The 14,547-nt window shown below is 51.2% G+C and overlaps 2 protein-coding genes across 6 annotated transcripts in view; one reads left to right on the top strand and one right to left on the bottom strand.

Moving 5' to 3' along the window:
- The window catches only part of SRRD (SRR1 domain containing), a 20,637-nt gene extending 15,168 nt beyond the window's left edge, over positions 1 to 5,469 (top strand). Inside the window, exons 2-7 of the mRNA XM_029222652.1 lie at positions 328 to 368; positions 1,910 to 2,169; positions 2,256 to 2,354; positions 4,066 to 4,220; positions 4,727 to 4,772; positions 5,182 to 5,469. Coding sequence (XP_029078485.1) covers positions 328 to 368; positions 1,910 to 2,169; positions 2,256 to 2,354; positions 4,066 to 4,220; positions 4,727 to 4,772; positions 5,182 to 5,406 — 826 coding nt within the window. The 3' untranslated portion in view covers positions 5,407 to 5,469. The remainder of the gene's footprint in view (positions 1 to 327; positions 369 to 1,909; positions 2,170 to 2,255; positions 2,355 to 4,065; positions 4,221 to 4,726; positions 4,773 to 5,181) is intronic.
- Positions 798 to 14,547, bottom strand: part of TFIP11 (tuftelin interacting protein 11) — a 26,780-nt gene continuing 13,030 nt past the window's right edge. Inside the window, exons 3-14 of one of the 5 annotated variants that reach the window (XM_029222630.1) lie at positions 13,901 to 14,054; positions 13,438 to 13,594; positions 12,144 to 12,271; positions 11,595 to 11,747; positions 9,629 to 10,156; positions 9,419 to 9,525; positions 8,622 to 8,790; positions 8,275 to 8,518; positions 7,706 to 7,848; positions 7,116 to 7,281; positions 4,021 to 5,893; positions 798 to 3,844 (exon numbers count right to left, since the gene is read on the bottom strand). In XM_029222630.1, the coding sequence (XP_029078463.1) occupies positions 5,538 to 5,893; positions 7,116 to 7,281; positions 7,706 to 7,848; positions 8,275 to 8,518; positions 8,622 to 8,790; positions 9,419 to 9,525; positions 9,629 to 10,156; positions 11,595 to 11,747; positions 12,144 to 12,271; positions 13,438 to 13,594; positions 13,901 to 14,054 (2,305 nt within the window). In that variant the 3' untranslated portion in view covers positions 798 to 3,844; positions 4,021 to 5,537. Of the gene's footprint in view, positions 5,894 to 7,115; positions 7,282 to 7,705; positions 7,849 to 8,274; positions 8,519 to 8,621; positions 8,791 to 9,418; positions 9,526 to 9,628; positions 10,157 to 11,594; positions 11,748 to 12,143; positions 12,272 to 13,437; positions 13,595 to 13,900; positions 14,055 to 14,547 lie in introns of all 5 variants that reach the window. The other 4 variants (XM_029222638.1, XM_029222642.1, XM_029222633.1 and 1 more) reach the window with 4 other exon arrangements.

Genomic DNA, 14,547 nt, shown 5'->3' with positions numbered 1-14,547 from the left:
CCTATTTTAGAGATGAGGAAACTAAAGTTCAGAGAGGCTAAATCTCTGCATCTAACCACCAATTGTGGAGCTGCACCTGTGTGCCAAGACCCAGACCAACGTGTCCCCAGGGGTCAGGGGCCTCCTCCGGGAAGCCCTCTCTCCTGCCATCTCTGAGCCCCAGTAGCTCTGCTCTGGCCATATTCACCTGGTACCCTCCTCCAGTCTCACAGGTGGACTCTGTGTCTGAGGGTGCTCCACCATCCTCACATCCCAGCCAGGAGGAAGGTCCCTGTTAGGGCAGCCCTGAAAGGGATGAGAGATGACCACGCCATTTTTTCTCAACAGGGAGGACCTGCTTCTCTCTGATTTCTGGAGTTCAGCACTAGGTGGGTACCATCTGGCTCAGGCTGGAGGCAGTCAGGGTGGGAGGAGGGCCTGGATGTGGGCAAAGCAAGGAATCCAGCTCTCATTGGATGAGGTTTTGCTTCACAGAGTGGTGTGCATGCTGGGTTCTAATTCTGACTTCCCCCTTACAACTGTGTGTCTTTTGGCACTTAACTCTGGTCCTCAGTTTCTTTATCTGTGGAATGGACATGAAAGTGTGCATATCCTGTAGTGTAATTTTGAATATTAAATGAGGCATTCAGTAACGTGCTTACGACAGTGTGTGCCTGCTGCACAGGAGGCAGTAACTGTTAGTTGTCACTATCAGTGTTGTTACCTTCCCCTTGACTTTACATTGTAGACCCCACCCCCTGCTGTTATACTCTCTTCCTAAACATAATCTGTGGCAACATAAATATTAATACACAATGTGAATATACCATAGTTGTAATTTTTATTGAGGGACACCTAGTTTCCTTTTTTGTTGTTTTTTTAAAGTTGTACATAATTTTTCTTTTTTTAAACAGTAATCAAAACTTAAAAATTTGTTTTTAATTAAAAGAATTTTTTTAGCCGCACCGTGCAGCATGTGGGATCTCAGTTCCCCAACCAGGGATCAAACCCCTGCCCCCTGCGGTGGAAGTGCAGAGTCTTAACCACTGGACCACCAGAGAGTTCCCAATATACATAAATTTTCAATGAGCACCCTTATGCATAAAGTTTTTACCAAATTTAGGGTAATCTTCTTAGTATATATTCCCAGAGGTGGAAGTGATCAACCTGATATCCACTGTCAAGTTGTTTTCCAAAAAAAGCTTTTACTGATTCTTTGACCAGCATGGATGAAAAGAGCCAGCTTTTCGTGCAACCTTTCCTAGCCTGGGTCTTACATAAAGGTATCTTTGCTGATAAGTCAAAACTGGTATCTTATTATGGGAATATAGGGCTGTTTGCTTTTTGTTTTGTTCTACGTACAGATTTGTTCTGCTAAATTCAGTACCAGTATAAGAGGAGAGACGAGAACTCACCACTCTGTGAAACGATTTAGACAGAGTATTTTTCATTACTGTCTAGAAGCCCCAGCCTACCTTTTTTTCTTTTAGCTTTTTACACATTAAATATTCTTATTCCCAGTTATTTATAGTGTCATTTTGAGAGCTCTGCTCCTCTATTCTTTTTTATTGTAAAAAAAAAAAAAGTAGGTATTTCAGACCATCACTTGCATTTACCTGGTTGCCTCTTATTAAATTAGAATGAGTTGACAATGAGCGTTAGATGGAAACCATGCCCATGAATGAAACCTGATTTTTGCTTGAAACATTCTTTTCAGTTGTAGGCTGTGGGTAGCCAGGGAGTGGACAGCCATCAGTTCTGGGTGGACGTGGCAGCATGTCCCGGGCATGTTTGGGAGCGAGGCCAGCAGCCCTTTTCTCTGAGGAGCTGAAGCCTTTTCAAGCCTGCTCCTCTTCTCCCTGGGTCCATGGAGGATTTGGTTCTCAGGGTCAGAGCATGCCCTCTGACTGTACTGGGCCTGCTCTTTCAGAAACCATCAACAGGTGTCTTAGGAAGTATCTGGAACAGCTGAAGGCCCCTGTGGGGCCTCTTTCAGAAGCCCTTGGAAACCTGCATCTCGACTCATCACCAGGTGAGTCAGATGTGGCCCCTGGCTCCGTCCCAGAAGAGACCCCTGTCACAGGATCCTGCCGTTTGAAGTGTGTGTGTTACGGCGTTGGGAACTTCGCCACCTGCATCATAGCTAGAAACCAGCTCGCATTTTTGCTTCTCTTTCTGGAAAAGTGCCAGGTAAATCTTGGTATCCTTCTTTATTGTCTCTTTCCTTGGTCTTGTGCACACAGATGTTGACTAAGCCACTCATTTGCCCTCTGCAGATCCCCAGAAGTCACTGCTGGGTGTATGACCCTCTGTTTAGCCAGCTGGAAATTGCGGTTCTTAGCACCCTTGGTGTGGTTGTTCTCAGTGAGAATGAGGTACGTGGTTTAAGAGAGGGGAGCAGGGAGGGCTGGGCAGCTGCTCACCAAGCTGACCCCGGGCCCTGTCCCGGGGCGCCAGGCTCTGTGACTAGCGGTGCCTCCTCCCCAGGGCGTCCGTGTGTGGCTGGTCTGTTACCCCGTTTGGACCTATGTTGTGCCTGTCAGAAGAAAAAAATCACACAATGGCACAAACGTTAGGTTTGCAAAATTCTCGTTAAGAATTGTGTCCCAGTTTTATGCTTAGTTGGTAGTTACTGTTGCTGCAGGAGAATAGAAGGCACAGTCTCCGCACCTCAGACGAGGTCCTTCCGGTTGGAAGGTGCCCTGTCCTGGGGGAGGGAAGCCGTAGACCAGTCACACGCATAGCACCTGGCTGAGAGTTATGGCTAAGTCCTTGGCCTACCCTGCACCCCCTAAAAAGGCTGGGATTCAGATTTCTGAGACCTCTGGAAAAAACATCATTGCACAAGCCAAGGGCTGGAGCGACTCTATGCAGGTACCCCTACATTTAGTCAGGCATTGTCTTGGGGATCACAGAATCATCATTTTGTTCCTCTTGGTTCTGAAACCGCCATCTCATTGCTTATTATGAAACATGAAAATTAGGCCCAGCTGAGAGGAGAGTCAGTCTCTGATGTTGGCGGGGTCCTAAAACACTGCGGTTCAGCTCAGGTCCTCCCGAGCTCTGAGTGCCTGCTCTGTGCGAGGCAGGGAGCTCTGGGGAGCCCGAGGGCGGTGGGCGCTGCTCTCCGCCACTGCAGGGCACGTGGCTGTGAACAGGCGCATGACGAGTGGACAGCGAGCAGAGCCACGCCTGGGAACTGAGACGGAGGACACCTGTGCTCTTCCGGGGGTCCAGGAAGGCTTCCTGGGTCTGAGCTGGGATTTGAAGGTCTCCCGGGAGTTTGCTGAGGGCCAGGACTGCAGGCAGCCTGGGCGGAGCCGCTGCTCAGGAACCACGGCCAGTGTGTCATGGGCCGGGGAAGCTGCAGGGAGAGAAGAGAGGCCTAGGGTCGCCGGCGCCAGACAGCAAGGGCCAGGGGGCTTGTTCCCGCCAGAGAGGTGGCAGAGATGGCATAGAGCAGAGGTTCTCCAGAGGCGGTGACTGGACCCCCAGGGCACGTTTGAAAAGGACTGAGTTACGATAGGGATCTGCAGAAAGTGACTCAGGAAATCACAAGTACCTGAGGGACAGTGACCTCTGCTGTCCCTCCTGCCCTGCTGTCACGGACCCAAGCTGCCCCTTCATTAGTCCAGAGCCTTCTGCGTTCATGGGACACGCATTTGTTAAGTAAACACGCATTTGTTAAGTAAACGTGAGTTCTTTCTGGACTTCATGATTTCTTGACTTTTAGTCCCGTATAATCCTATAGATTTCACATGCACTGCTTATGTAACTATTCCACAAGAGAATGTAGTAGTTTTTTTCCATTCTGATGCTTCAACTCGCCTTCCCCTCAGCTCATCATTTGTCCAGCTACATTGACCTGTGGTGACATGTAACGTGTAAGTTGAACGTGCACTAGTTGATTTGATGCATTTTTTTGTAAGATGATTGCAAGCGAGCTAACACATCCTTCAGCAGCACCACACAGGATTACATTCATTTTTTGGTGGTGAGAACTCACAGCTCATTATCACTCTGCCCTTCCCTCTCCCTCACCTTGTTGTAAGAAGTGTGTTTACACCTGTGCACGTTGTACCCCAGGAAGGAAAACGGAGTGTGTACGGTGAGCCCACCGTCTTTTACATGCTCCACTGTGGGACGGCACTCTACAACAACCTTCTATGGAGGAACTGGTCCATAGATGCCCTTTCCAAGATGGTCATCGTTGGAAACAGTTTCAGAGGACTCGAGGAAAGGTAAGCCTGGGAACGCCGAGGTGCCACCAGGCCCCGACGTGAACCCATTCCTCAGACTGACCTGCAAGCAGGAAACGTTTCACACTTGGTGGAAAGGCTTTTCCACGGGAACCTGGACAGGGGGTTGGAGCTGGGAGATGTGAGCCCTGAGTCAAGCTGGGAAGCAAGTTAAGGAGTCTTTCTGCCAATAATTCCTCCCTTCCCTTAGGACAGGCAGAAACGGCTTTTTAAAATGGGGGAAAAAACGTTTGATTTCTCTTCTTAAAGCTGCATAACATCCTCCTCCTGCTTCACGATGCCTCGGTGTCTGCTGTCATTTTTCCCTGATGAAAATGGGCAGTGACTGGGGCGTTCACACCTTCTGCTAAATATTTAACCTACTCTGCATCCCACGTTTTTAAAAGATTTTTTGATCTATTTCAGTCACCTTGCCCCTCTGTGTCTTAAGTTGAATGAAACCACTCTCAAACCACCTAATCAGATTTTAAAAAAAATTTTTGTTCTAGGTTGTTGACAAGGATTCTGCAGAAACATTATCCGTATGTTGCAAAGGTATCTGCCTGAGTGAAGGGGCTGGGGTGGGACATCATACATACCTCTCCATTACCCTGGAGAATTCTGCCTTCACCTGTAGCAGCGGGAGCTCCCGAGGGGCTAACCGAAGGCACAGCGAGGTTACAGCACCGTCAGCTCTCGCGAGGGGTCTGTGTTCCAGAAAGCTAGGACGTTTTAGTGCATCGCTTCATTTTTTCTTAATTATTTCCTCTATTCTTAGTATCTGGTCTGCAGTAGGCACTGCCCTTGGGGCTTCCAACTCATTGCACAAAGCACTTAAAATACCTTACTCCTTATTTTTTAAAAAAAGGGAGGTGGGGGTGAATAGTAAAACGGGACTAACCCAGGAGGGTGGGCCTTACTGGGACTCTCAAGGTTTTGTTTTACTTCGAATTTTCCCGCTCAGGTTTTGAAAGGACGGGAGGAGCTGGCATTCCCTCAGACGTCACAGTACACGGACGTATTTAATGACACCTCCGTCCACTGGTTTCCTGTACAAAAGCTAACACAACTCTCCACGGACACTTGGGCCTTCCGGGAAGAACCGGATTACCAGGACTGTGAGGGTCTCGAGATCATCAGGAACAAGACAGAAGAAGACCCTTCAGCCACTGACTTGAACCCGCTGTGAGGTGTCGGCAGAGGCGGTCGCCATGGAGGGACTGCAGTGAGTCCCCGTTCAGACAGGGCAGGAAGTACGTCAACTGTGATTTAAAATACTGTTTGTTTATTCACCAGTCTGTCCGTGGCAGGTGCTGCGGTCTACTTGGCCATGTCAATCAGGCTCTGCAGGGAGGTGGGCACCCAGGTCTTCTCCCCCTGCACGAACACCACGCCCCTATCGATGTAGATGACGATGCGGCCGAAGGTGTACAGCTGCTTCCCTTCGTGTCGCTTCCCGATGACGGGCATGAAGACGATGTTGTGCTCCTCGGCCTTGGTCTCAATGAGGTCTTTAAAGTTCATGGGCACGGAGCTGGCAGCCACGCCGATGCCTCTCTGGGCCATGTTCTCAGCCTCTCGTCGTTCCTGCATGGCCTCGTACTGGAAATCCTTCCTCCGCTCCGTGTGGGTGAGGTAGGCGATGTTCTCCCGTGCTCCGGGCTGCATGTAGGCACCTGGCAGATAGAGGGGGGTGAGGGACAGGTCCCAACATGACAGAAATGGAGAGGCCGACTTGGCCTAGGGCTGGGTATGCCACAGGCGCCGTCTCCTAAGGCCTCCTGGTGCCTCAGAGCACGGGTTTAAAATGATCAAGCACCTTGGGGGAAATGTGGCCAGCTGGCTGCAACCAGAGATTATTAAATATTCCACATAATAAAGAAGCATCTATTCTTATGGGCCAGAAACCTTGACAGTCATTAGCCACTGTTCTGTTCCCTTCTTGCTAGAGTTTTCACTCCACACTTCCCCCAGGGCAGCTTTTAGAACCCTGAAGACAATGGCCTATACATTTAACTTACCCATACAGGCCCCTAGCCCTGGAAGAACTTTATATCCGGGGAGCTGAAACACAGATGTTTCAGCTTCACAGATGAAGGGATGATACAGGACCATATTTGCCTCATTAAATGCAGTATGTGTCTATGAATTCTAACTCTGTTTTCATGTAATAGGCTAAGTAGAAAGAATTAAAGCCTCGCCTCGGGAAATAGAAATTACAATCCCAGCTGCCACTCTGTAGTTCTGTGACCTTGAATGAGCTCTTGACCTTCTCTGTGAAACACGGCTAGACTAGGTGCTCCATTGGCCTTTGCTTTGAGACGTGAGCACACTCTTCACAGAGGACTGGCTGAGTGGCTCCCAGGCAGAGGGACTTGCCTAGAACTGAGTAGTTCGGGAATAGATTAGATAGTAAACGAACCAGCTGCCTACTTCTGACACACCAAAGACACCATCTACTGAGTGCCATCCACGAACAGTACGTACCTTGGTCCCCCTAGGTGCTTAATAAAAACCTGGAAGTGGGTCCTTACTACTGCTTTACAGGTGAAGAAAATGGGCTAAAGAAGTTAAGCAGCTACTAAGCGTTAGACTGTCGCCCAGCTCCACACCATGAGCTGTTACACTGGAGTGGCCACAAAATGCCGGCCGGGCAGACATGCCGAAGAGCCCAGATGGAGCTTAAGTGAGTGCCCATTCAGGAAGAACGCCCCTCCCAGCCCCAGGAGGTGGGGGAGTGGCTGCTAGCTAAATAAGTAATGTGATGGGTCTTGTGGGCAAGAGTCTGTGTGCCCTGCAGGCGACGGTGAGCCCACTGGTACCTGAAAACTCTGTCATTTCCATGCTCAGAAACGTGGAGCTGGCCCAGGATCTCCATAAAATGGAACCCTCACTCACCGACATTGGAGGACACTGCCCTGTTCATGATATCAAGTGCCTCGTTAAATTTGTCCTTGACGGATGGGTGCGCCAGCACTTGGTCTGAGAACATGGACTTCCAACCCAGGTACCACTTGGTGATCTCCTCGTAATTTGGGCTGTTACTGAGCCAGGAGCACAGCACCTGCCAAAAGGGAACAAATATGAAACCTGCATCCACAGTGGCAACGAAGGGGAGCAAAACTTCCAAAGGGGCCACTTGTTTTGTTTGGGTCCTGCTCCTACAAGCTGATGATACCTGCAGGGGGTCAGCTCGGTAGCTAAGTGCCCTGCATGTAAACTGCATCTCGGCCTCCCACCTACACACGCGATAGCAGTCCCCACATTACAGGGCTGTTGAGGAGGGGGTGGTAATCAGACCCAGTGCTTAGAACAGCATCGGGCACATGGCAAATGTCCAATAAAGTGGTGCTCGCTGTTCCTGCCCGCCTCATTCTTACCTTGCCGTGTAGTTTACCTTCATTGTGTGGCCACAGCACTGCCACCCAAGGCTCCAGTGACTCCCTCCCTGTCCCCAACGCACCCCAACAAAGCGAAACAAAGCGTACCTGAAGCCACTTGGGGAAGAAGTGCTTTTCAAGAAGCCCCACCAGGCTGGAGACAGAGATCATCCCTTCCCAGTCGATGACCCAGTAAAAAGCATCCATGTGCTGCTGGTGGGGGTTGATGACCAACTCCCCGAGGCACATCCCTGGAAGAGAAACCCAGCCTCTAAGGCAAAGCCGCATAGCAGTGGCATCACCAGACAATGTCGGCTTTCGATCTGCTTTTAAAGGTCAAGTTTAAGCTCCTGTGGCAATTCTTAAAAATTGTTTTCTTCTCTAATCCAGAAATAGCTCTATTTTTAGAATCCAGTACGACAGAAATTTCAGAATACCTGTGGCTATACTGTCAGAAAAGGCCCGAACCGGACCAATCAGGAGGCAGGCAGGGTCTGATGTGGTTAGTGCAGAAAGGGACCTGGTTAACATTTATATTCGGCCTCAGCGCACAAAACGCCACCTCTTATACTGAGAAATATGCGCTCAGAGCTCAAAGGCCATGTTTTTAAGCAGCACCGTCATTACCGCCAGCCACAGAAACCAGGCACCGAAGCTGCATCTCCCCGTTTCCTTACCCAGTTTGGGCACTATGTTCTTGACCATGAATGCTTCCCAGGAGCCGGGGGTGAAGACATCTTTCCAGGGCTGGAGGATGAGCTTGGCCGAGGAGTCGCTGGGGTGCCACTTCTGCAGGGCGCTGGCCAGCTTGCTGCGGATGGGGGAGTAGAGCGGCTCCAGGCGCGCCTGCATGAGAGGCAGCCACGGGTGGATCCACGAGTGGATGGGGACGGTGTCTGTGAGCGGGTTCCAGTTTTCCACCTGCAGGAGGAGTGGGGGAAAGGCAGCAGTGAGAGGATGAAGAGAAATGCGAAACGAGCCCCCGTGCTTCCTGATGACAACCGTTTCCCACACCCGGCCTCACCTCCTTCTGCAGCTTGGGGAAGACGAGCTGGTCCAGGATGTTATCCAGGATCCACACGGGAATGATGTGCACCCAGCTATCCAGAAAGTCCACCATCGGGTCACAGTTCCTCGGTTGCCAGTGAGTGACGATATTTCGAACAAACGGCATCCAGACTTCCCATATCAGCCTACGCGAGAAAGGCAGGGGGCGGCTGGCTAAAAGCACTGACTGGTTTCCATGTGTGCAAAGTACATCGCCACCTACTAGAGTAAGAAAGAAAATGGCAACAGCGGGGCAATCCAGTCACGGAAAACCACCGGACCGGCCCATGTGTTGGCCAGACGTGCGCCTGCCTCGACCCCGCTCTCCTGGCCGCCCACTCAGCCTTGGGGCCTGTAGCACCTGCCGGGTCCCACCCTCCAAGCGTCGTGTGCTTCCCCAGCTGGAGCTCTATCTGCACAGCCAACGCCCCTCATGCTTTAGGGTCACAGCTTCAACGTCACCTCCCCCGAGAGACCTGTGCCCCCCCCCCCCCACAGGTGTGCACCCTTGTCATTCTCTACTGCTGGACCCAGGTGGCAGCCTGGATTTATCTGTCCACTTCCTTGGTTACCACCTGCCTTTTCCCCTCACTGGAAACAGGCTGTCTCTTCACTCCCAGGGTAAGGCAGCACGGAGCACAGGCAGATCCTCAACGGCAACTTGACAGGTGTGGGGTGAACTAATGAATGAATTTAAATTCCCCGAGCAGCATCGGCACGTGGCCAGGGCTCATACAGGCATTGCCCCCCCGTCCCCCCCCCCCCGAGGAGCACCTGTGGAAGGCATCTGCAGAGAGGTCCTGCCCCCCGTGGGACAACAGCTGGTCGTTCTCCAGGAGGCTTTTCCACTTGGAGATGATCTCGGTGCCATACGTACAGTCCTGAGGAGAAACACAGCAGCTGAGAGGCAGCCGGCTGATGGCCCCCTTACCCCCGGGCCTGCCCCAGAGGAGAGGCAGCGCGGCGGACTCCCCGCCCACTCACCTTGAGGGGGTCCCACTCCTTGAAGTAGTCCTTCATGAGCGGGTAGACGATGGCCACGGCCAGGTCCACGCGGTCGGACATCCTGTACTCCTCGTAGTACTTGTCCTGCAGGGTCTCAAAGATGTGGGCGCACTCGTCCAGGGTGAGGGGGTCACCGCAGCCGGGCTGCAGGCGCCGCTCGCACTCCTCCACGAGCCCCAGGACCTTGCTCAGGTTGGAGATGGCCCGTTCCTCGTGCTCCAGGACCTCTGACACCTTTTCCAGCTCGTGGGACAGGTTGACCACCATGTCTCGCTCGTACTGCAGCTGCCGGTCATTCTGGATGATCTCCTGCTCTGTGAGGTCGATGAGCAGCTGCAGGTTGTGCTCCAGCTCCGGCAGTGCGAAGCCGGGGGCCTTGGCCTCCTTGCCGGGCTGGGGCGGCTGCTGTGACTGCAGCGGGAGCCCGTCGTCGGGGACGCTGTGCTTGTGGCTGATCTGGCTGTAGCTGTAGTAGACCTTCTGCTCCCGGCCCGTCATGTCTATGACCTTGGAGAAGGCGGCAGAGGGCACGTGGGTTAATGCTCACCGCTGCTGCCCCGTTAGACACACACCTGAGCCCGGGGAAGGCACAACGCTAGTGGGAACGTGTCAAAACCACACCGTTCAGCAGAGCTGGAGAAGGGCGGTGTTTCTCAAAGTGGGGCCTGGGCTGCGCTAGATTGGAAGAGACTCCAGGGACAAAACAACCAACCGGTTGTTGATTCGGTCCCTCTGGACCAACCGGATGAAGACGACTTTTTAGCAAAACTGATGAAATATGAATGTGGACTATTTAGTTGAGATGAAAATCTATTTTCATGGAAAAGTAGAGGCTGTACTGATCAAAGCAGAAAAAAATGCATATTTAGACAAAAACACCTGGAAGGACGTACATCACAGGTGTGAAAACCAGTCATTTATGGGAAAGGAAAGTTATTTCCTAATTGTCTAAAACGTACTGCATACTGCTCTGTAGTAATAGTTTTTTAAATTTAAAAACAACATGAAACATACAAAAGGCAACCGAGGAAATGAGCTAACTTCAATGTCTGAAGGAGACTGAGGAAACGAGAACGTGGCTGTGCTGAAACAGAAGCATCGCCATCACCTGAGGTGAGAGTGTAATCTCTGAACCACCTGTATTACAAATACCTGGGGGAAAATAACGGAGCATGAGGCCTCAGGCCCCATCTAGATCTACAGCCTCAAAATCTCCAGCTGTGACCTGGACATCTGCGCTTCTCACCAGGTCCCCAAGTAACCTGATACACAACACCCTGACCTTTGAGAACCCACTCGACTTTCTGTAATACACACACACTGTATCTCCTACGCTACGTCCCCTACAACAGACATCTGTCACCAATGTTCTCTGGCCACTAGGGACAGTAATGGAAAAGCTCAGAGACTATCCGTACAGAACAGTGGTAATCATCTTAAATGCGATGCTGGGACGCCCTGAGGGCCCACTCCTGCTCGAGAAGTGAGTTAGTGCAACCTTCCCACGATTTAAGAGCCTTGATGACTTTAACCTGTGACTGCACTTCTAGGACTCTATCCTTAACAGCTGTAAAACAAAGACAAGCCTTTATACACAAACTAACCTGCCCCAAACCAAACCGGAAATGTTAAAGGTCTAGCAACAGAATGACAGGAGCATCATTAAATTCACTGACAGCAAGCTCCAGAAAGCTGGGGACACTGTTCGATTTAGCACTCTCACGCCACAAGGAGCGCTTGGCACAGGGGTGGGACGGCGATGAGCCTGAGCGTGGGTGCGGGGAGGGGGCACAGGCTGCTTCATGCCACAGATGCAGCGCACACAGCCGGGATGGAAGGCCCGCGGGAACCTTACGAGCAAATGTTCGGTGACTGCTCTGGTGTGTGGGATAACTTTGTGTCTTCCAAGCCCCCATCCTGGACCAGGCATCCACGGGCCCCATACCTTGACCTGAGAAAGCTCCTTCTGGGGAGCAGCGAGCTTCTTGCTAATCCTGCCCTTGGCTTTCAACTCTTCCACTGTCTTGTAAGAGTATCTGGGCTTCTTCTTGCTTCCACTGGGGTCTTTCCTCCACTGGCTCAGCTCCTTCTGAAATTCCTGAGTCAGAGGGATACAGTCCATCACAAGAAGGAAGAGCCACTTTTTACCACAGGTGGGGTCGGTGAGACTTTCACAAGGTTCTGTGCTGAGGACCGTGCTGTGTTAACACTAAACCCAGCCAAGGACACTGCTTGACACCCGCTCCCCGCCCTTACCAATGCTGAGACCCCTTCCCCACACACCCAACCTTAAGTTCTCCCCAGGACTTCCTGCAACCACACTGCGGTTACTTGTTGACCGCGTCCCTGTCCACCAGGCTCCACACCCGTTCAGCGTGGGACACCAGCCTCCAGCACGGCGAGTGGCACGCGGTAGCTGGGCGAGTGAGCGAGCAGATGAACAAACACCAGTTGAAAGGGGCACAGACAGCACCCGGCCCGTCTCCTGACTCACCTCCTCGGCTTCTTCTTCGGAGTCAGCCATGGGGAAGTCTTGCAGGGGCTGAGTGGTGCGCTCCGAGCCGTAAGCCCCCACGGCGCCCTTCCCCTTTCTCTGCTTGGCTTCGATTGGGTTGATGATACCTGACAAATTTCAGCAAAAGACAGAGACTTCAGGTCACGGCAGTTGCCATGTGTGTGAGCCACTCAGGGGGACCACACTCCTGGGTCCTTACTCAAGACGACGCACCACCCAGGAAGGAGAGTGCACTTCTGCCCTCATGACGCTGTTCCGCTCCCGGGTGACCGGAAGTGTCTGTGCATTTATGCCGCCACAGAGCAGGGTGCGGATATCACCGTACGTATGTCCTGAACACAGATTTCCATTTCCACTTGGATTCATTGTTTTAGTGGATGGGAATATTCATTTATAACTGGAAACTCTGGCATACTAGAGTCTACACTTCGTTAATTTGGAAGCCTATTAATACAGAAAGGGCAGAAATTCAGATAATATATTAATTCTGATTAAAGTAAGGTGAATCTGCCGTTTAATATGAAACTCCATCTATTTTACTCAGTACTTCATGTCTCCCATGCTTAACTTGTTCTATAACATGTTTAAGCCTTGGAAATAAATGTGTCTTTCCTATAAAAAAGACACACAGGACTACAACATTTCAGTGAAGAACTGCCCTCACTCCAAACTTCCCACCACACCCCTTCCAGCTAGTACCATGGAAATGCCACGTTAGAACGTCCCTCATGCATTCCAGGTCACCTTTTCCATCTTCACTCAAGTCCATGGATTTTTCATACAGCTAACAGTTGCCTGTCCTGCCCCTTTGTGAGCAGGGACCACAGACTCCTATGCCTTCAGGGCCCAGAAACATTAACAGGAACAAGGAAAGTGGGCTGGGGTGTGGAGAAGGCTTCCAGAATAAGGCCGTGGCTGCTACCTGGGGCAGGAAGATTCACCGAAACCACTCACCGCCAAGCAAATCTAGAATTCAGATTTTTAAATACTGGCAACCAGTTTGATTTTTTTAGAAAACAATGGGCGGGCCAGAAAGAAGCCTGTTTTCAGCCTATCAGCCTGCAGCCTATTTGAACCCTAACCTCTCCCTCCTGCTAAAAATAAGTGTATTTTATGTGACTTGAGTTCTGATAAAGTGCAGTGGCTTGGAGCACAACTGTCACGTGCTGCCAGAAAAGCGAAAAGGCAGAGAAAAGGCAAACCACGCCCCAGCTGCTCTTCCGGCCTCTGCCTGGCCGCCCTTGTGTGAGACGGTGGAGTGGGGGTACCACACCTTGTGCATTCTTCCCGAGGCCTCTTCCAGGGACATAGCCCATCTTCTGAAGAAGCTTCTGTCCAATTCCTTTTGTGTGTCTTTCCCAGCTGCCAAAATCCATGAAAGACTTGGTTCCTCCTGCAAAACCTTTCTGGCTGGGTTTAAAATTGCCACCCTGAAAAGAGGAAGAAAAATCAAAAGAAGGAAAAATCTAAGGAAGAAAGGTTGGCTGATGGGAACATGGCTGGCAGTCACAGAGCATTGTGAAAAGTATCCTATTGTACAAACCAAACATATCTGTGATGTGTCTCAGGAAAGAGACAAGACTGCACTGCACATATCACCCCTCAGGGAAACCTACCTCACAGGGAGAGACCCACACAAGCGGCCTCCAGCTGAACCCCTCCCCCAGCAGATGCTCGGGCCAAAGTGATCTTCCAGGGGTATTACTAAGGTCACAATCCTTCAATAAAAATGCTACCGTTTTTAACTTCTTTGGTCCGAAATCCTTAGGAAATTCATCCTGCTTAACAGGTTTCTCCTCATCGTCGGAGCCGTCCAGCTCCGGCTCTTCTGCCGCCCCTTTCTTGAGCCCCGCGCTGATGAAGTTGACTGGCGCCGAGTAGTCGCGGGCCCTGCGGGCAAACACAAGGCCCCACGGGTCCATGAGAACTCTCTGCAGGCATCCCTTGGAGCAGCTTTGCTGGCCAGAGAACTTCCTTAGGGCGGACCTCGTGGGATCCACTTTAAAGACCAACCCATTGACTCGTATCAAAAGGGCCCCAGTAATCACGTTTGGCATTTTTGCCTGATGTGTTCAAGTCAACTCCGTGGCTTAAGAGTTACCAATAACAGAGTTGACTTAAAATTGTAAATATGATGTGACTGTCCACCTTCCTTTTACGTTTTTAAAAAATTAACTTACTTTAAAAAGCATTTGTGACATTGAGTCGAGATGGCATTCCCCCCAAGACGCCAGGAGCACATGTACAAATGGAGCGGCTCTCAGAGAACACCTGCTGGACACCAGCAGAGGACCTTGGACACCAGAAAGGACAAGAAGGAGCTCCGCGGAACCAGGGAGGACAAAGAAAGACAAAAAAAAAAAATGCAGCAGGACAGGACCTG

The sequence above is a fragment of the Monodon monoceros genome, unplaced genomic scaffold, assembly GCF_005190385.1.
Source record: "Monodon monoceros isolate NGI ecotype Baffin Bay Population unplaced genomic scaffold, NGI_Narwhal_1 Super_Scaffold_1, whole genome shotgun sequence".
Taxonomy (NCBI): Eukaryota; Metazoa; Chordata; class Mammalia; order Artiodactyla; family Monodontidae; genus Monodon; species Monodon monoceros.
The sequence above is the reverse complement of the archived record's forward strand: the minus strand, read 5'-3'. Positions and strand labels throughout refer to the sequence as shown.